The 23,556-nt window shown below is 26.2% G+C and overlaps 1 protein-coding gene across 5 annotated transcripts in view; it reads left to right on the top strand.

The window, feature by feature from the left end:
• The first annotated feature begins 7,938 nt into the window (after positions 1 to 7,938).
• The window catches only part of LOC129988989 (keratin, type II cytoskeletal 2 epidermal-like), a 48,593-nt gene continuing 32,975 nt past the window's right edge, over positions 7,939 to 23,556 (top strand). For all 5 annotated transcript variants that reach the window (XM_056097289.1, XM_056097286.1, XM_056097288.1 and 2 more), the window contains exons 1-6: positions 7,939 to 8,010; positions 11,952 to 11,972; positions 14,303 to 14,323; positions 16,572 to 16,592; positions 19,153 to 19,173; positions 22,411 to 22,431. In XM_056097289.1, coding sequence (XP_055953264.1) covers positions 7,944 to 8,010; positions 11,952 to 11,972; positions 14,303 to 14,323; positions 16,572 to 16,592; positions 19,153 to 19,173; positions 22,411 to 22,431 — 172 coding nt within the window. In that variant the 5' untranslated portion in view covers positions 7,939 to 7,943. The remainder of the gene's footprint in view (positions 8,011 to 11,951; positions 11,973 to 14,302; positions 14,324 to 16,571; positions 16,593 to 19,152; positions 19,174 to 22,410; positions 22,432 to 23,556) is intronic.

The following is a 23,556-nucleotide window of genomic DNA, read 5'->3' as shown; positions in this document are numbered from 1 at the left end:
ACTAGATTCTTCTATATATCGTAATTTCATAACTTTTGTTCGTCAACATCGTGATAGGCATTCACGGCCGAGCAAAGCTGCATAATTTTATGGGGGGAGGGAATTGAATAACACATTATTAGAGAAAAATTTCTTAATTCTTAAAAATGTGTGTTCGAGGCCTAAAACGCAAAGATTCGTAAAATTCCCGTGCTTCAATTTTTTTGTCGATTACTATACTGGGTATACGAGAAAGTACAAAAAAAGTAATAAACTATACTAACCCTTTATCTAATTGATAATAGAATTTTTTTAATTCTAACTGTTAAATAAAGTTTTATATTGATTGGTATTAGAAGTGCTGATTTCTAATTGAAGCCTTCTTAACCTCCCATAATGAGATCAACGTTCAGTAATGAAGAGAATGGGCTCAATCAAACTTCCATCGAAGCATCGTGTGGAGCAAATTATCTTGATAATGCCTCATGTCAATATTCATGTTTTCGTGACTATATTCTTATCTCGAAACCCAAGCAATGTGAAGGACCCCGAAGGTCAGATAATACCTTATACTAATGTCCGTGACATTGAGGAAGAAGGAACTGAATAACTGATTTCGAGCCAAGGGTTTTATCATTAACATTAGTCACTGAAATGCAAAAACGAAAAAATTTTGTATTTTTACCGTAAAGTAATTACTCATCGAATATACTTGTTGGAACAAAATAAAACGATTTTTTTGTTGGTTTCTGGTATTTTGTAACTGAAATTTTATTATGTCTTCATACAAAAGATAAGAAAATTTGAACATAGCTAGTTGCCATCATTCTATGTGAGCACTACATTCCGGGATTCAGTGTAGCTAATTATGAAATATTTAAAACTCTAAATAGCAAGTTATTCCTCGAATAGATTAATCACTTGGGAAGAAAAAAAATAGTATCTGTTCTTATCATACATTTGGTAATACAAGTGCAAATAGGTTACCAATTGGTATTTGATAATCTACGTCTACTTAAAATTGGTTAATTTCCACTTCCGTGAGTAAGAAGATAAGAGATACACGGCATCTTCTTGTGTTTGTAAATAGACAGAGCCAAAGAATTTCAATTAATAAGAAGGGAATGATTCATCAAAAGATAATTTTTGATGATGAGGAAGATTCCATTTGTGAATTCTTAATGAGGCGAGATATTCATCTACATATAAAATAAGGTCTGGCACCGTTGTAATCATCACTGTATAAAAGGATTTCCTGGAATCATTTCATTATAATAAGCTTTACAGCTACCTTGTAGCATACATATGCCATCAAATTCTGGATTAAATGCAGAAAAATTTAAAGCTAGAATTTTTATAGTTCTCCAAACAGATAACACATAAAGGATTCCCATTTCATTGATTTTTGTTGATGAAATTCGGTAAAAGAAATGAATCTTCTTCACCTTCTTCAGAAAATTTTTGAACAAACATAAGATTGAAAATTATACAGAATTTGTTAACAATTTAAGATTTAACTATAATATAAATATAATGTTTCATTACTTGCGCAGCAATAGTTCGTAACGATAGTTTTTCTGAAATCTTGTTAACAATAGTGAAGAAATTATGAACGATTTCACCAGGATATTAAGATAATGGATCAGGATTTAAGAGCAAAACCAGAACAGCTAGGATACTGATGACAGAATATTGCTGGTCTCTCCAAAAAGATTGTTTTAATGTTTTTTTTAAGAATTCCAGATAAAAACTGTTTCCGGTACGAAACAAAATAACTTTTTTTTTTTAATTTTTTCCATTTTTGAGTAAGATATTGTAGATTAACGGGAATTTTGTTGTCTTTTTCCTATTAATTAAAATATTGTACAATTTTTCCTAGGAAATTGTTCTTTAATCTAACGTTTATACACTAAGTCGAACCTAATGTTGCAATTTTAAATAATGTTGTTGTTATTCAAACAAGAGTTTATGTAATGACAAACATCATGCGTTAGTTTTTAATGCATAAAATGTGTGTAAAATTAGTTAAAAAATTGCTGGAATTTAGGAATGTGCTGAGAAGAATATTTCTGGCCACGAAAGTTAGTTAAAGCCAAGTTTTTTTATGTATGTATTTATGGTTTAAGATTCAAATATGACTATGTTGTCCAAGCATCCAAATAACATTCAATATAAATAAAATTGTAAGTGGAATTCGAAACCATTTCCAGCTTGATTGAAGAGATGTTTTAGTAACATGAACCAATAACAAAGTACAATCAGTAAGAAGGTTAAAAGTGAATTTAGTACAAATGAAGTGCAAGAAGAAGTTTCAGAGGTCCAAACATGTATCTATATATTTAAATTAACGAGTAAAGTAATTAAACCAATTGTTCAGCTTCAAATACTGGTCCAATTTTACAAACTTTTCCTGTTTATGAAAGATTACGACTCTAAATAGGCCGTAAAAGGTCAACTTCTCGCTTTCATCCTCCAGTTTTGAAAGAAATCAAGAAAACACTGTTTCATTTTTGATTATCTTTGCGGAAGACTGTCAGATTCATTAACCAAAACTACTAGTGCTTATGAAATTGAATGTCTGCACGTTTGTTTGTTTTAACAAACAAATAAATATGCAAATAAACAGACATTCAATATGTAGCTTATAGAAATTCACATTCTTTGACAGTTTCAAAAAAAATTTAGAACATATGTTTCACAATATCTGGAAGGATTAACTCTGTTATTAAATTTCTATGCCCGTTTTAAAGAATTAAAAAAAATGTTGAAGATGTTCCCACACTATAACTTCATATCATATATAGAAAAATATTTTTTACATTATTTTAAAATTCTAAAATTTAAATTTTACTGATGTCAATTTCATTTCGATACATTTCCTGTTTGATTCTTAATTACTTTTTAAACCTTAATTCGAATAAAATTTGATCAATTTCAATTTCTTTTTCGAAATGTCAAATTTATTTAATTGTTTGATTTAATTTTCGCCTCCTATTTTAATTCTTTTAAAAAGTGGTAACAAGAGATGATATGCCATATGGCATATCATCTCTTTTTCAAATACTTTTTTAGCGTGAGTTTACTTAAATCGCAATCTGAGACTAACCACAATTCAGAAAGACAGAAATTGTTTGTTTTCAGAGTAGTGCTGAAGTAATTGGGTAAAAAATTTTGCAGACGTTGCCTTATTTTTTACAATTTAAATTTACATCACGAAATGTAGTAAACGTTTCTATGAATTAATAACCACGCGCTACAAGGCTCATTAAGCAATGTATTTTTTCCAAAATAATTTATTAATTAGCCAATTTTTTCTACAGAAATGTCATGTCCATTATTCCTGAGGATGCAAAAGATAATTGAAAGTAGTTATTCAGGCATTTGATCAAAGTTATAAATCGATTTCAACAGAATATATATGAACTAATGACAAATAACTGTGCAACATTTCCTTCAAATAATGATTCATGTCAATTTTCATTGCTGAAAAGTATTTTTCGAAAACTTTGTAAGATTTATCGAAAAGGCTTGTGTGATGTGTATTTTTTTGTAAGATGTTTTTTATGGTAGAATGTTTTTTTTATTTTTAATATTACTGTATCAAGAATTTTTCGAATATAATTAATAGGGAAAGAAATTATTTAAAAGTTTAGACATTTTTTTTTCGCAGTGACTAAATTGCATAACATCAAATATGCATCAAATTTAGTAAAACGATATAAAATATAAAAACAATTTTCCAGTTGGAAATAAATGCCCAATATGACCATTTTTAATGATTCAGAAACTAGTTATTAGTCTATAATGATAGTGTACACCATATATATGTTTGGCAAATTTGGTTGAGCATAAATTGATTTTTTTTTATGTGGGGAGAGTTAGACAAATATGAAAAAGGGTGAAGAAGTAACAAAGAATAAGATGATTCAAATACTTGCATTGGCTCTATCCAAGAATAATATGTTCAGAGATCCTTTTCGGAACGTTCATCAATCTTAGTTCTCAATTTTTTTTTTAAAAAAAGTGATCTAATCTTTCTATTCCTAATGGTGGTCAGTTTCTTAATAAATTTCCACAGAACTGATAGGCTGTTTCTATAAGGCCATGTTGCATCCCTGTCTTTCAGACCACATTTAAGACTGCACCACCTGCTCAACTGAAATATAAATCAAAAGTATAATCCAAGGCATCCATTTCTCGGCTCACATGGGTGTAGATTTGATGCAGCCGTCTATGAAGTGCCATAAATTTATGCGACAACTTCTGAAGTATAGACACTAGCTTTCATTGAAAGAATTCAAAGGCAACGCTGCATCATTGTCTTTTAGAGAGTACATTAACACCATATTTAACAATACACCATTTGCCAATTTGAAACAGAGATCAAAAGCATAATCCGAGGCATCCATTTCTCGGCTCACATGGGTGTAGATTTGATGCAGCCGTCTATGAAGTGCCATAAATTTATGCGACAACTTCTGAAGTATAGACACTAGCTTTCATTGAAAGAATTCAAAGGCAACGCTGCATCATTGTCTTTTAGAGAGTACATTAACACCATATTTAACAATACACCATTTGCCAATTTGAAACAGAGATCAAAAGCATAATCCGAGACATCTATTTCTCGACTCATATGGGTATAGGTTTGATGCAGCCATCTATGAAGCGCCAAATTTTATGCGACAACTTCTGAAGTATAGACACTAGCTTTCATTGAAAGAATTCAAAGGCAACGCTGCATCATTGTCTTTTAGAGAGTACATTAACACCATATTTAACAATACACCATTTGCCAATTTGAAACAGAGATCAAAAGCATAATCCGAGGCATCCATTTCTCGGCTCACATGGGTGTAGATTTGATGCAGCCGTCTATGAAGTGCCATAAATTTATGCGACAACTTCTGAAGTATAGACACTAGCTTTCATTGAAAGAATTCAAAGGCAACGCTGCATCATTGTCTTTTAGAGAGTACATTAACACCATATTTAACAATACACCATTTGCCAATTTGAAACAGAGATCAAAAGCATAATCCGAGACATCTATTTCTCGACTCATATGGGTATAGGTTTGATGCAGCCATCTATGAAGCGCCAAATTTTATGCGACAACTTCTGAAGTATAGACACTAGCTTTCATTGAAAGAATTCAAAGGCAACGCTGCATCATTGTCTTTTAGAGAGTACATTAACACCATATTTAACAATACACCATTTGCCAATTTGAAACAGAGATCAAAAGCATAATCCGAGGCATCCATTTCTCGGCTCACATGGCTGTAGATTTGATGCAGCCGTCTATGAAGTGCCATAAATTTATGCGACAACTTCTGAAGTATAGACACTAGCTTTCATTGAAAGAATTCAAAGGCAACGCTGCATCATTGTCTTTTAGAGAGTACATTAACACCATATTTAACAATACACCATTTGCCAATTTGAAACAGAGATCAAAAGCATAATCCGAGACATCTATTTCTCGACTCATATGGGTATAGGTTTGATGCAGCCATCTATGAAGCGCCAAATTTTATGCGACAACTTCTGAAGTATAGACACTAGCTTTCGTTGAAAGAATTCAAAGGCAACGCTGCATCCTTGTCATTTAGAGAACATCCATTTCTCGACTCATATGGATATAGGCTTAATGCAGTCATCTATAAAGAGCCAAAAATTTATGCGACCACTTCTGAAGTATAAAAACTAGCTTTCATTGAAAGAATTCAAAGGTAATGCTGCATCATTGTCTTTTAAAGAGTATATTGATACCATATTTAACAATACGCCATTTGCCAATTTGAAACAGAGAATCAAAAATATAATCCAAAACATACATTTCTCGACTCACATGGCTGTACGTTTGATACAGCTGTCTATGAAACGCCAAAAATTTATGCGGCAGCTTCCGAAGCACAGACATTGTACAGACATTAATTTTCATACGAAGAAGGAAAAAAAGAAGCCAAATATAGATCAGAAACAGGAAAATTAATGTAAAAGAATATTATATATTGGAATAATATATTAACAGAATAAGCACCAAGTATTTTAGCGGAGTTTATTACTTATTATGTGGTGTAATTTGGATTGGATTTTGTCGTATAGTAAACAGAAAGGAGTGTGCATTTATTTTTTGAAAAATATCTCTTTACTTTGACAGGTCTTCCCAAATTTGATATTTGTTCACATTTTTGTCCTAAACTTCTAACCCTTTCTAATCAATATAATTTTATACGCAACACACAAACGGACTAAGATACACACGGATTCAAGCATATTTTCCGTTAGTGGATATTGTAAAAACTTTTCTTAGATTTTGGTATAAAGACAATATATCGATTACGAATTATCGCTTTTGCAGATAATTAGGCTGATATAATTAAGTTTTTTTCGAACTCGCTGTAGTGTGAAACTTTGACAAAAACCAAAGTTTTAATTTTTTGACATTTCTAATACTTTCTTTAAATAAATTTCGTAAGTGAGAAAATGTTTAAATTATAATGACTAGTGTTAAATATACATAATTTATCTTCTTAATTAATAATTTTTATTATTTTTTTTTGCCAATAAACTGCCTTTATATTCATCTCATTATAGTACTTTCAATTTTTCTTCTACGTTTCCAGGATAAAGTTAGGAAAAAAAAAGTATCATACTGAGTCTAACTTTACCTTTTAATAATCTGAAGAATATTTAAAAATATAAGTATTAAAGCAATAATTAGTTTTTTTATATGTGTGTTTGTGTGCGAGTAGTTGGCTGTGGTTTCCTTAACCTAATATGAATCAAAAGTAATCCACATGAATTTCGATGCCATAATAGTGAGTAAGTTTTGTAAGCACATTTGTATGAGAGTAAATTGATTGTGGAGTTTTTAACCTAATAGGAATTAAAGTAATTAACATGATTTTCGATGTTATAATAGTGAGTAAATTTTGTATGCACGTTTCTATGCGAGTGAGTTGATTAAGATTTTCTTGATCTAATATAAATATCAACTTCAATAATATACCAGCGTTTCAAACCTAGACATTTCTAGACATTACTTTTTTAAAATGGAGTGTTAGATATCGCATTTGAAAAAAATATTATTCTTGAAAAATGTATTTTGAAAAAAAAAAAAAAAAAAGACGATTAATCTTATTTAAATCAATTTCGTATTCACCAACAAGATTTCAACGTCATCTTTGCGATGCAATTACAAGAGAAATATAATGGGTTCAAGTTACAGTGTTGTAAATTTTTCATAAAAAATGAGTTTAAAATTAGGATTATTACATAAAATCAATTCATTTCAATTCAATCTCTGATAAATGATTCTGATTCAATGATTCCATCTCTGATCTTGATTTAAGTGATACCACAGAAATGACATTAGGATAAAAAAATCATTTCCTTGAGATTATTATATTACACTTTACTTACGTTTGCTTAAGAAAGTATATTTCATCGCTTTAACCCAATTAATGAAGAAAAAAAAAAGGATATTATACAATCACTGAATATTTTCTAAGCTGAATTTCATGTGATTAATTATATGGGTTATCTACGACATTATTATTTTTATGTAAAGCAAATATGCTGCCACGTAACCGGTATTAAACGTGCTTCTTTTTTTCAAAAACCGTCCATAAAATATATCATACCATCGAATACCCATAAATGTTATTGAAACCATCTAAATTGTATTATTTATTCAGTGATTGTTCTTCGGTTTCTTTCTGAAGCAGATGATTGTTAGGAACTCAAAATTATTCCCGCTTTTTAGATAAGACCGATCCACCTGCGTTATAAATGCAAATTAAGGTGGTATTTGAAAGGAGAGAGCTGGGGCAATAAATGCAATCGACGATTTTGTGCAGGTGTTAAAATAGAATTAATCATTAGAATGGGGTATAAAAACTCCTCCAAAGGAGTTTTTTTAGATCTCTTTGCATGAACAATTTTGCAAAATGTTCATGCTGAATCGTGTCTCCTTTCTTGCGCTGCTACTTACGGTGAGCTACTCAGTAGCTCAGAATGGAGGTAATGAGAATTTTTCATTAAATTCCATAAAAATTTAATTTTTTAATTAAAATAGACGAGACACTATTAAAAGTAAGAAACTCATAATTAAAAAACACTTTCTATGGAGATTATATTAATTTCTAAATAGCCGGACCGTTTTCTAAGAATATCTATTTTATAATATTGAAAAATAAAATTATTTTTCAAATGATTATGATAATTTTAATTATTTTAAAGAAGGATCATTTAAATTTTTAAAATGAATTAGAAGGAAATTGAACATTATGATATATATTAAAAAAAGGGTATTAAACATGCTAACGAGTTCGATGTCTATTTTATATTTGAACAATGAAAAGAATATTTTTTATTTAAATACTTGTAGAAAGTTTGATAACATTCATATGAAAGTAAAATTTTAAAACGTATCTGAAAGAAAGTAATTATTTCTAAATAATAAGATATCCCCATAAAATATAAAATAAGATATATATAATATAAGTATAATATTTGAGATATACTTTATATAGATATACTTTAGATATATATAATATTTGAGATATACTTTATTAAAAACTGTTACTTATCTTATATTAAAATTTTACTTACAAATTTCTTACTTATTATTACTTATAAAACATCAAAACTTAATATTTTATTCTAAAATTATTATATAAAACTTAATATATAATAATTTATTTCAAATACTTATTGTTTATTTTATTTCAATTTCCAGGTGGCTGCAGTAAGTTATATTTGAATATATTAAAATTGCTTTTACCTTTTTATTTATTAATTTTTCAAAATATTTCAAGAAGCTGATAAACTTAATTCAATAATAATGCCGTTCCTAATCAAATTTTTTGATTTTATACACGATTGTCAGATTTATTTTTTATGATATCAAAAGACAGATATATAATAAATTATTTAAGATCAGCTAATCATACACTACAAAAAAGATACTAGGAAATACTATAACATTTTTCATTGAATGCTTTAATTTAAGAAATAATTATTATCCATTTATTTATTAAAAATATATAAATACCCTATAAATACTCCTCCATTTACTGATAACCTTAAAAAATTAACAGTGAACATACACACATATGTAAAACTATAAATAAAGAATTAGCAAACTTATATGTAATGGCAAAAAAACTTCATGAAATATATTAGTTAATAAATATATGCGATTAATCTAAAGCTATAAAAACGCATTAAAAATTAAAAAATTGTGAAGTCGGAACTGAAAAAGCGTTAAAAAAGCAGAAGGCTTTAAAAATCCAGCAACTTTAATGTAAAAAACAAACACTATAGGCACATAATGAATTTAATGTTTTAATGTAATCAATCATTGAAACATTAAAATTTCGATAAATAAATGATAAAAAATTTAAAAAACATCAGAAATTCAAGAGCAGAATGCATTTCAAAATTCTTTTGAAGTTTAAAAGTTGTAGCCATTTGATTTCAAAAACACCAAACGAGAAATTAAAAATATCGAGTTTTACACCAATCTCATTGAATATTTAACAATGAAAATTATTTTTAATTTAAGTGCTTGTGGAAAGTTTGATTACTTTCATATGAAAATAAAATTTTGAAATATATATGGAAGAAAATAATTGTTTCTAAATAATAAGATAACATCGTGAAATGTAAAATAAGTCATATATATGTATGTTGAGATGTATTTTTTTTAAAAAAAATAATTAAATAATAAAAATTTGTTCAAATAAAATAATTTTATCAATACGTTCTCAAATAAATTCTTGACTTTAAGCGTTCTTTGCTAAGGAAGAATTAATAGAACTTTATATGTCACCACGATCCATTATATTGTCGATAAATTTTGACATTAATGTTGTACATAAAAAAATAAGATGCTTTATTATAAGGTTTGTAATAATTGATAGAATTATAAAAATTAAGTCATGAATTAGAAAAGATTTAGTAGAATTATAATACTTGAAAGAAACACAATACTCTAATTTTGTGCATTTCAAGTTATTCATTATTATTTAATAATTAAATCATTACTAAGTAGCATTGATTATAAAGTTAATGATTAATTTATGTAATTATAAAATTTATAATGCTTACTGATTATAAGGTTAATAATTAGTTAAAATAGCTTGTAAAGTTAATCATAAGATCAATTTGGACTTGAAAACTCATCAATATTTTCAAACTTTGGTGTTTGGGAGCTATGCATTTTCTCTAAGAATTATACTAAATTAAAATACTAATTAACAACTAAATTTCTGAAAGATGCATTATTTATTAAAAATTGGAAAAATGAAACTTTTCCGAGTTTCTTTTTGTTACATCTATATCACAATAAATTGAATCATTGCCTTTTTAAAATTTAATATACTGTAAAACCTAATAAAAAATGAAAATAAAAGTCTTATGGTTGTCAAAACAAAATGCGGAGATAAGATCTCACTAGGTCTTTCTCTTTCCACAATTTCAACTTAAAATATGATTTCTCAAATATCACTTGGAAAAAATTATCTGTTATAATGAATTGCAAACATAAGAAATACGGTTTGTAATGTAACTAATAAATGAATTTAAAACTACATATACATGTAAACTAAAATAAAACTAAATAATAAACAAAATGGTATATTTGAGAACAGTTTTTTAAAATGTTGATAAAGTTTCCCAATTTTTTTCTCAAATTATTTTCTTTAATATTAAAAAAAATTATGCAAAATATTAATTTGAAAAAAAAATTACGGGCCGTAATTTTTCAGAAAAAAAAATATAAATGCTACATGACAAAAAAAGTATTTACGAAAATTTTTCAAAGTATCTAAATGCGTTATATATGCGAGAAAGCTAAAATATAACTGTTCAATCCTCTTTATAAAAACCCTTCAAAAAAATTCTAATAGTGTCTAATTCGCATGTTATTCTAAATAATTCAAACGTTTATAAAATTGTCAGATCTTATACCTTCCCAAAGAAATTATCTTTTGGGAAATTACACTAATTTTTATGTTAGTAGTTACATACATTTTAATGCTATTTTACATCTTTAAATGCTATTTTCACACATTCTAATCTTTGATAGAATTTTATTACAAAAACCCTCATAAATTAAAATCTACTACATATTCTTTTAAATTCAAATTTAATGTAATGATTTCTCAAAATTTTTTTAGTTACAGAATAGAGAATATGTAATATAGAATTACATTATCTAGAAGAATCATTTAAAAAAAATTTATAGCAGTTTTAGTGTTTCACAATGTAAAAAAAAAATGAGAAATTTCGTGTTATTTATCAATCGAATCCGAATATTTAAAGAATGGATTGAAATATATCTTAAGTTTTAGTTCAGGAGTTAGATAATATATTTCTTGATATCAGTAAAACTTTTAAACAAATCAAACTCTAAACTAGAAGAGTTTTGAGCTTGATTTTAACACTTCACTTCACTTCATTTTTGAGCTTGATTTTAACACTTCACTTCACTTCATTTTTGAGCTTGATTTTAACACTTCACTTCACTTCATTTTTGAGCTTGATTTTAACACTTTGCACTTCATTTTAACATCAAAAAGCCTTTTTCTTCAATAAAAAACTTTTCCACTTAACTGGCTTATTTTGATTTCATAGATTTTTTTTTTTTCAAAACTGTTTTGAAAATGTTCAAAAATAAAACTATTTTCGAACGTTTTTCAAAAAAATTCAGTCCGAACAAAGTCAAATAATTTAAACTGAATCACTGAGAATAGACTTTTTAAATAAATATATTGACCAATTTATGGCGGCATACAAAGTGATGCAGAACTTTTTTTAGATTTCTTTGTCAAAACTAATTTCACTGATACTTTTATAATAATGGAGAATCAGAGAACAAAATTTGCATTAATTATTATGATAAATACATTGATTTGCTTGAATTGGATTAATTTTGTTATTTTATTATTTTCCTATAGATATGTATGGAAATATTAATGGTGAGTAATTTAATGATTTTTTTGGTCACTACTTTAAACAGTGAATTACATTATTCTGTTATAAATATACATTATAATTTATGTTGAGTTACAAAATTTATTTTCACATTTATTCTTAAATTACACTAAAAATTATTCAGATTATTAATGCTGGGATTTTTTTTTTTTTTTTTGAAAATATATGACTATTCATTGTGAAATTTCTTAATTGCAACGAAATGATATTTTATTTAGAATTTTAATCACGTGATGCAATTTTGCTTATTTTATAATTTCGTATTTGGCATCGACTCAAATGATTTGAATCATACTTTCTTTAACGCAATTTTATCTCCAACTAACTCAAATATGGGCGTATTTTTTTTTTCTTTTGAGACAGGTTTCTGCACTAAATAAGCCATCTCTGAAACAGGATTTTGTAGCTTAGTCGAAAGGATATGACAATTTTTGTTTGAAGTTCTGTTAACGGAAAAAAAAAACGATTTGATATTCAAAAATATGTTTTGGAATTTTACAGAAATGTATAATATTTAGTAGAATCTAATTTTAATTTGAATTTATAATATGTTGTCGAAGTGTCATGATTTTTGGATTTCAAAGCTGAAATTATCATGGTGTCTTATCATCATTTTGGACACAACAATATGCCATTAAATGTTGGATCATATCTGTTCTCAGTATAAGGGCTAAAAAAATTGTCTAATTTTGTATAAATAGCTTTCTATCAAAATAGAAATTTTTTCGTAGTAGCAAACAAATACTTGAACAACACAGAAAATCAGAAATAAGAAACCGTTTTAATAACTTCCATAAAAACTATTGAGTATATAAAATTAGAATTTGAAATATTAGAGATTGATTTCTTATCAGTATCCCAAAGAAGATGAGTTTTGAGTAACCAATAACTGAAGCTAAGTTTCTTTATAGTTAGTAGCACTTTCAAAGTGAAAACTTAAAGGTTACCTAATTTATAGTATTAAAAAAGAGAAAAATAAACTTTTCAAAATCATCTTGAACATAGCATTTTCCTATTTTCTTATGAAATTTCTTATTATTTCTCTAAAAGTTGGTATTTTTAATGTTTAAAAAGACGACAATTTTTGGAGAAAAAGCTTTATAATTCAACTATAGAAAAATCAATAAAAAAGAGGGGAAAACCTGATTCGTTTAATATGTAGGACTATGTTAAATAGTTCATTTTTAAAAATATAAGCGGGGTTTGAATCCTTTTCCAAAACAACTTAGCATAATAAGGACTTATCCAATTCATCTACATTGATAATATTTTAAATATAATTAAAAGTACGATAAAGATATATCAGAAAGTTTGTAATATTACTGCAAATGGCATGTTTGTGTATGGATAGCAACAACAGTGAGAAATATTTTTACGAGTGTTTTAAATTATACAAAAAATGTTTGAAAAGAAAATTAGTACAAGTTAAGAGCTTTTTCTAAATCTAAAGTGATATAAGCATAAAATTTGTTTTAATAATAAGTTCCAAATTTATCGAGGAAAATGTTGAGAATCTATTTTTGAGTAAACATCTATCTAAGAAGTAACTACGTGTGGAAGTTGGTTAATTTAGGCCCAGTCTTAATCTTTCCTTATTATTGTACAGCATGTGTAATAGTTTTTGCTTCACGAATGTAGGTTTGCATAGTTATAAATAATGCCTAACTTTTTAAAAAAAATTATAAAATCTCATAAGAAAATTAAATTAGTACAAGAAATTTCCCGGAGCCCACATAAGTGAGGATATGGTACGCGAAAAACATATTTGACATTGTGAAGTAAAGCATATGCACTCTCGAAGAAGGTGGATGATAGCGATAGAATAATTGTACATGTTATCCAGGGATGTAGAATTTCAGATCTTACCATGGACATTCTGTGAGAATGTAGAAAACGGAACAATTACACTTTATAAGAAAAGGTCTAGAGATTCCATTCTCAGAATGAATACTCCATAGAATGTAGAAAACAAAAATTGGAACATTTTGCATAATATGCTAAAGTGCACAGTCCCATATCATAGCAAGAAAATTCCGCAAAAAAAGCAGAATGCAAACATGGAATAACTCCGCATAATATATAAAGGTACAAACTCTTCGGTTACAGTATGGGTGTTGCAAGAATGTAGCAAGAAGATATATAATAATTGAGTGGGTACACAAAAGGGCAAATCTCCAATCAGATATGACTATTTTTGCTTTTAAATGATTGAAGCTTATTGCTAATCTCGTGTATTAAAGAAACGAGATTTTGTTTAATCTTTGAAAAAGAAGAATTTTCTTAACTTCATGTAAATTTTGTTTTTTGTTCACAGGCATTATGAATAACCTACTGGGTAAGCATTTAAAGTCTTTCATATATTCTTTTTCTATATCGTATTTAAAAAAAAATGCATTCGCAGTCAAATGTTAACATGAAATTTCATATATGTATGTGGGTAAGAAATGTTTCTATTGTGTTTCTATTCTAATGTTTCTAAATGTTTCTTTTATTTTAAATATTTCTATTTAATATAAAATTGTAATCAAAAATTATTTCTAAAGATGTTGTAAAATATTGATTTCTAAAATATTTAAAATAACAAATAATATTCATTTCGTCAGAATATTAAAATGAATCCGATTTATAATTATATTATTATTAAGAAAATTAAATTACCCGATCAGTAAGATAAAATTCACAAATTTCAGTTTTGATAGTGAAATTAAAAATATTGAAATTATAATATTACTTTCAGAAATTTTAAATATATGCAAATTTTTTTTTTCAAAACAACTTTTGATTTCATAAATTGAAAACTATGACTAATTGCAAAAATGTTATAAAAGTCTCTCAAACAAAACATTATCTGCTGTCAGTTGTAGGTTAAAATTATTTTAAAAGTGAAACACGCAAACATCTTACCCTAAATCTAATTGATTTAGGGAAATTAATATGTTAAATAAGAAATGAAAATTAAGAGTAAGAGTAAGCATTTAGAAAAAAAAAACAATCCTTCTTTCTTTTAAAAATCTAAGTACATTTTCTCAAAATTATGAAACTACTTTAAAATATTAAATTCGCATCCATTATTTCTTAAATATATATATATATATATATACAAATTTTTTTTGTTCCTTAGCTAGAAAAATACTAAATTTTTGGAGCATGGTTTTATTTTCTTGATTTTTATTTTCCGTTAAAAAAATGTTAATAACTTTATTTTTATAATAATACTTGTAAAAGAATATGACAGTGCCACATAGAACACTCATGCACTCTTTTCATTTTCTTTCAAATATTTCCGCTCAAGATTAAAAAAAATATATCGTTTTAATTTTTTAAATCGACATTGCGTTTCATTCGCGCTTCAAAAAATAAACTAATATATTTTTGAATCAAAAATACTTTTAATAATAGCAAAATATTGCAATCACAAATTTTAAATTATTTGAAATATCAAATTACAATTGGATTCAAAGAAAAGCTTATATATATATAGAAAGTGCTGATTTATATGTAGTAGTTTGACCTGAACTATAGTAATTTAATATTCTGGGTAATATTCTTCCAAATAATATTTTTCAAATGCTACATAAAGATAATTTTAAGTGAGGGTTTTGTTATAATTAATTAAATGATTGATTTATTAATTATTAAAAACCATATTTCTATGTAGATTATTTTATTTTTAGTATTACCTTTCTTATTGAATAAAAATATTATATATAAAACATTGTATTCTATATACATTGTTAAGAAGCTATTTGAAATGCTTAGTTAAATTATGCATCAACCTTCAAAACTATTAATAATTAACAGATTTTTGGTGAACTTTTGTTGATTAAACTGTTGACTAATTACTTAAAAACTGATTGTCGAAAGTTATATATTTTCGAAAAGTTACACAGTTTAGTTATTGATGCGACTTGTAAATGAAAAAAAAAAATTAATTTTAAAAAAAATAAGCATGGGAGTATTTTTATTCCGTGGAAAACCAAGTTTATCAGAAACTATAAAATATATTTATGTGTTAAATATTTTATTAATTTTATTGTTACAATTAAAATAAATGATAGATGCACAGAAGAGTTGTAATGAATGCGACAGAAAATTGTTGTTCCAGGAAATTTAATAACTGAAGCTATAATGCTTACGGTAATTTAAAAAATTTCAAAATGACAATTTAATTAGTTAAACTGAAATAACATATTTCTAGCATATTACCAAATTCAAAATTTTAAATCAAGTATGTTAGACAATTTATTGTAATTAACTAAATAAATTAGGAATTCCTCAATTAATTAACTATTAAATCCATTAATTCATTAAAAATTAAAATAAATTTTAATATTATGAACTATCAATATTAGTTTTCAAAATTGCTTTGAATGTACTATGAGGCTGAGGTTGGCTCATGCGACAAAAGATCTTAAATACATAGTCCTTATACATCCAGTCGAAGGCTAATATATTAATCCTTAATTTTCTCCTTGCTTTTTCTATAATAAAGGCATTTGATTTAATAAATTTGATTAGCAAGATTTTTTAGGAAGATAATTTTTATACTAAAAACTCTTTATTTAAATTATTTTCTTTTCTAGCTAACCTGGCTAGGAGAATCGGTAAGTTATAAAAATTTTAAATAAGAGATTTTGATCAAAAATTTATTTTGATCTTATTTGTATTTAATTTTGCAGAATAAAAAAAGAAACATAACTCAGCATTTAAAAATATATTTACAAAACATTTTAGATTTATATTCAAGTTTGTAAGCAGCGTCAGAACTAACATTGAAACTAAAGGAGCATTAGAGCTTACGATTTATTTTCAGGCGCAATTCTTTTTGTTTACGGTTATGTTTTTTTAAAGAATGTGCATTCTTTATATATAAGGAACAATCCATACAGCTATATGAATTCATCCATCCTAGTGATATTTTGAATTCTTCTGACTATATGCTTATTTTCAATGTGATTTTTTAATATTTATCAGTAATAAAGAAGCAATTTTCTCTTCCGTCGATAATTCATTCACATATGATTTTTTTCTAATTTTTTTTTTTAAGTAAACGAATTGAGCTTGATTATTGGGGTAATTAGTTAAAGTACTACTATCACACATTATATAACTTCTTCGCGTTCGAAAATTTGTGGGTAATTATCAAATCAAAAACAAAACTAATTGAAAAATATTGAAAAAATGTCAATTTTGTGCATCAATCGATTTCGAATGTAAATAAATTATTAGATATTCATTCAAAATTTTAGTTTTCACGTATTTTTGAAATTTGAATTCCGAAAATTTCCTATGTTTATTGAAATATAAAATTGCATTAAAGGAATAATAAGGATTCTACAATCCTATATAATTCAATTTCGAATTTAAAAAAGGCCTATGATTATCAGTTTGCAAAAATTGGATTAATAACACTGTTAGGATGTTAAATGATAATATAATTTGAAATTGAATTTGGAAAGAGTTACTTCAGTTGCTGCGATAATGAGAATTTATTTATAAATAGCATGTTTGTCACAAAGATTCTGTTTTGTAATTGTAAAAAATTTATGTGACTTTAAAGTTGATAAACACGACATTTAAAGTTTTCAAGAATGGAAGAATGTTATATAAAAATATTAAATTATATTTTAGTGAACAATTTGCATATGATTTTAAGTTAACTGTATATGATTGTAAATGCTGAAACTATATTATAACTGTAAATATTGCAATAATTGATATTTCAGAATAAAATCGGTGAAATAATATTTATTATACAATTTACAGATGATTCTGGTAAACTAATTACAAAATTTTTTGTTATATATTTTTTTTTTAAAATTTTTATTTATTTTTATTACTTTCTATATTATTATTATTTTATTTTATATTTTTTATGACATTTTTTATTTATAATAAAGCATTAAAACAAGTTTTAAAACTTAACATTTATCCATAAATATTTCTAATAAATTATCTATCTATTTTTAAAAATTCAATATTTATGCTTCATAATCTTTCAATAGATAATTGCAATGTTTGTAAGACTTGATTCATAATAAAATTCGTCCATTTATTTAAAGTATGAACAGTTGAATTCTATTAATATATTTCAAATCTATGACAGTCTAATCTATGGCAAAAGATGCTTTTTTTTCTTTTCTTAGAATTTAAAAGAAATATCTTCTGCATTAGTTGAAATCTTTTCTGAAATAAATTATCAATTAATTATAAATGAGACAAATTATAAAGGAATTAATAAATACTGAAAGAATGACTGAATAAATAAATTTGCTGTTGAATCAGAAAAGTTTCACGATATTCGATGAATCATTAACCTATGCTTCGTTTCAAAAATGCTTTTTAAAATTTTTTTAATAATTAGAAATTAATGCTTATTTTCTGTATATATTAAAAATTAAAAAAAGTGTACATATGTATAAAAGAATTAGAACGAATTATATGAATTTAAAGTAAATGCTTTGAATTTGGAATGTTAAACGTTAGAAAAGGTGTTTGCAGAATTTTTTTGGAATGAATTATGTTAATTTAAAATAAATGCTTTGAATTTGAAATGTTAAACGCTAGAAAAGGTGTTTGCAGAATTTTTTGGTTTAAAAACCATTTTTTTTTAAGATGTCATATACATATTTTCGAAATATAAAATAAAATTACTTACCAAAATATTTATTTATTTTCTTTTTTTTTTTTAATTATTAGAATTTTTTTTCTATTTCTTAAGTATTTATTTAGTATAAAAAAGAAATGAAAACATGAACTTTAAACTGTCTAGTCTTTACATTTTATCATGCTCAGTTTATTTATATAGTCTATTACGTTTTGGTTTTATAAAAATTGTCCACAATATGTTTGTAATTTTAAAAATATTCACAATGAAAAATATTGTAATTTGTATTTTAATAAATGAAATAGTATACTTAATTATTCATTTCTTAAATAGTTATTATAGAGATAAAATGAAATGTTTTATGAATCATTTAATGTTTTTTTATTTTAATGCAAAACTGCATGTTATATTATTTTATAAAACATTTACACTCTTGTATATTATATTAATTCAAAAATTATGTATATTGTATTAATTAAAAAATTCAGTATATTGTATTAATCCAAAAATTATGTTATTATATTAAAACATGTATATTGTATTTCTTTTTTGTGCAGATGTGTCGGATACAGTGAACAGTAAGTAACTATGTACAAATACTAATATTAACGTAAATCATTGATCAAATTATTTTTTATAACAAGTATAATTGTTTTTATAACACTAATTTCTCGTAAAAGAGCTAATAAAATAAAATTTTTTTATTTATTCTTAAATGGTATTTAAACCTTATTTTAAAATGCAATGATTTGATGTTATTTGTTGCATTTAAAACACTTTTTGGACTTTCAAACTGCTGAATTTTCAACCACTGTTTAGATGCAAGGTTTGAAAAAAAAATGAATTGCTATTATATGCTATTTGACAACAACATGATTTAAATGATATTTTAAAAGAAAAAAAAATTAGTTCGAAAAAATCGCGGGGTACATAATAAAAAAAATCTCCAAACCGTAGAAACTGCTTGGAAAGCAGTAGAAAAAAGGTATACGAAGGTATAGAATATAATATAATCTGAAATCTTCTCTTAGTATTTCACATCTTATGGAAAAGTCATGCTTAGAAGTTCAAAAGAAATGGAAAAAAGGATAGTCATATCACTGACACTCCGACATGCCCGAAGGCACACAGATAAATAATACTGAATGACCGGACCGCCGCAATAGCAACACTGGCAGGAACAGTGGTCCAGTCCTACGGGTCATCACCGAACACGGTACAACCCTTCTCTAAGGAAGTACGTTCGTCATCGATGGGGGGAGCCAGACACCCCACCTTTTCATGTGCACTCCAGGATGGCGAGACCAACCACTATGCCGAGCATCTCATCCTCATTTTCCTTTTCCAGCGAGGAAAAGGAAAAAGAATGGATTGCCGAAATCGTCATTTTAAAAAAAAAGAGAGAGACTGCTCTCTTTTAGACATGTTGGCGCATTTTCTTAAAATACAGGAATGCAAAATTAAAAATTGCTGTGAGGTAAACGACAATTTAATAAATTCCCATATAAGATAGATTTCGAGGTAAAAATTTTGAATAATGATATACTACAATATTTTTTTAAATGTTTAAGTGGATTCCCTAATAAAAATACTACATATTATAAAAATTTTCATGGTGCAGCTTAAGGAATGATTTTGTGCTGTTTTTGTAGTTCATTGACCTGAAGATAATAAGAATTATATCGACAGATTGTGATTGGTTCAAATCTAATCACGACTGATGGAAAATTTTTGATTGGATTAGAACTAGCGAATATGTAATATGAAGAATGAGAATCACACCATGGAATTTAGAGGATTCATTGCTATTCAGAAAAAGAGTAGAAATGCTAAAATTTTAAATTTTCTGTAATTTCCTTACGTTGGAAAATGATATATATATATATATGAAATTTATAATATATTGACTCCTCAGAATGAACAACTTTTATACTGAAAATTTTTAATAACTGGAATTTAAAAAAAAATTAGAATCTTAAAATTTATTTACAGTTTCCTCATTTCGAATACATTTCAACATAAGCTGCTGACTCCCTATATTAATATTCTCCATAGCATTCTTATATTCACATTGTTCCACACTTTATGAAAATAGAGTAAATAGTAGCATGAAAATGAACTTCTCATTTCTTTTTATACCCTTACGAAGGCAATATATTTCAGACTCGCCGAAAATACTTTTTTCTTTTCTTACAGTGCTACAATCATTTCTTGATGTTTTAAAATCTACATTACTAATAACTGCCAATTTATGACATTTTTTTTTCTTGTGTGTGTGTGTGTGTGTGTAGAGGAGTTTTTATTTCTGTATTTTAAACAAGATAAATTTTAAGAGTTTTGCTAACAAAGATACTTTGAATCTGGCCATTGCTGAATGTAGTACTGCAGCTTTTGAAATAAATGCAATATATATGATATATATCATGAAAAGTGGCCATTTGGAAATGAGTACATTAATTCGTAATTTGTACTTGTATATTCTAGAAAAAAGTTTTACAAATATATTCTAGTACTGGTATTCCAATATTATGAAAATTTGCGAAACTTTAAATGCTGATTCATTGAGATATCAAAAAAAAATGATTCGTTAACAAATGAAATTGAAGAGTTGCTGTTGCACAGAAAATATGAATGTACATTAGGATTTTTTTCGTATATCGAATCGAGGAGAAATTTCAGCTTAGGCTTCCAGATGGTAATTATTGTAGTGGCACATTTTCTAAAGACAAGAACTAATTGCCATAATTGCTTAAAAATATTCAAATTGATGTCTTTCTATGTTTGAGTCCATTAACAAACAAGGTATCCTGTTTTCAGTAGCGTAAAACATCATTTTCTCACACCAACAGCTCAAATCATCCATAGCATTAAGCAGAAATTATACTTACTGCTGTGAGAAAGTATTTTCAATTCACAGCTGCGTTTATTAATGAAATGCAACTTATGGAAAGTTTTCAAACTAATATTCTGCTCATTATCTCATTTTCTGTGCACATTTCACCAAAACTTACAGAACATTTTAAGAGTTAAAATTATTACCATAAATTAAAATTATTACCCTACTTTACTTAACTTAAATTCTGGTATCATGTCAAAAAATGAATAGAATTATTTTCAATCCTTTCTGTCTAACGACATTATTTAATGTTCGCAAATAAATGAATTCCGTAACTTTTAAAATTCCTTTGTTTTTGTAAAACTCTTTTTATCACCAAATATATTAATGAGTTTCTGAAATTGAATTTTTTTTAGTATATCAATGTATATCACTGTACATGGATAAATTTTGAAATTCGAATATGTTACCTTCGAAACAAAGTATACCAGTAATATGGATATGTAAATTTAGCATTGTTTGATTTGTCGTCAGTTTTTCCAAAATAATGAGATTTAAATTCCTCTGGACTTATAAATAAACATTTATATCAGTGAATTCTTGGATTCGACCATGATTTCTGAATATCCATGGGCAATACTTATATTATACAATACAAGAAAGCATTATTTTATGATCAGAATCATAAGAACCTGATCACAAAAAATCATCACACAATTTCCCTTTTTTCTACACAGCAATGCCACTTAGAATACAGATTTCTGAAGACGTCATATTTGAATTATGGAATATTCAGTTATGTGCTTTATTTTTCATATATTGGAGCTCAGAAATACCAAAAGCTCCTGAAATATTTTAATAAATCTGCTCATTTTTATCTAATGTTAATTTTATTTCACTAAAATAAAAGAAACAATGCAATTGATAAAATGTAAATAAAATGACAAAAATTACACATACGATTTTTTTTCTTTTTCAGGTATGCTGATGACAATAGAAAGTAAGTAAATATTCTTCAAAAAATGTATCTAAATAATAAAAGTTTTAAAATAAATTAAACGATATTAACAACATTATTTATCAATCGGATAAAGTAAAAAAAATCAATTATATAAAGCAGATTAATTGAACATTAATTATATGAAATATTGACTTAAACACAAGTGATGTATTGAAATTATATTATTTGCTTCATTACAAATCAGAATCTTTACTTTAATACTTCACAAATTATAATGTTAAAACATTTTAAAAATCTTTAATAATTGCTTGGAGTGAAATGTAAATATATTTTTATTAATGGTTAAATTTATTTCAATAATGCAAGCATTATTATGTTTAATAAAGTTTCTAGAATTTATTCATCATTATTTTACTTTCATAGAAAATTTCTAGAAATTTCTGAAAAACTGCTCAAAGAACTGTTACAGTCATCCAAAGAATCTAGATATTTTACATTACATTGAATTTTAGGAAGAGCAGAACATATGGTAATTTGAAGGTCTCAAATCAGAACTATATAGATAGGTCATTTCAGTCAGATATAGATATCGCAATCGAGCTTCAACAATTTTCATTGGATAGCCAAGCACAACTGATTTAGGGTTATCAGTGCTTCACGATTTCTAAATCTTGGCATTTCTGATCAATGAATAGAATCAAATTATCTAGTTGCCTACTCGATTTAATCGATTCATCGTTTTGTAAGGGGCTGCAGCTCTCAATGGGCAACGTTCTTCTAATTGCATCAGGAAACAGAATTCCTTTCTGAGAGTGGATATTGGATTTTGAGTTGATTTATGATGGCACATTCAAATAATTGCATGATAGTTTTCCCTCAGCATTTTTGTAGATAATCCCTTTGTCATCTTCCGTTAATAACCATTTCAAAAATCAAGATTTGTTCTTAAAAAATTTACCATTTAGAATTTTCTGTTAACTTGCAAGTTTGATGGAGTTAATTGGCAAAAGAACCATTTATGATTAAACTGTCCTAAACTTATTGTGGAAATTAATCTTATTTTAAAAGTGTGTTCCTCAATTGCGTCATTTTTCAAGACTTGTCATCCAGTAAAGTCTGCTAAAAGCAGTCATACTTTAAATTCAATCTAAAACTTTTTTAAGA

Source organism: Argiope bruennichi, chromosome 10, assembly GCF_947563725.1.
Source record: "Argiope bruennichi chromosome 10, qqArgBrue1.1, whole genome shotgun sequence".
NCBI classification, from domain to species: domain Eukaryota; kingdom Metazoa; phylum Arthropoda; class Arachnida; order Araneae; family Araneidae; genus Argiope; species Argiope bruennichi.
The sequence above is the reverse complement of the archived record's forward strand: the minus strand, read 5'-3'. Positions and strand labels throughout refer to the sequence as shown.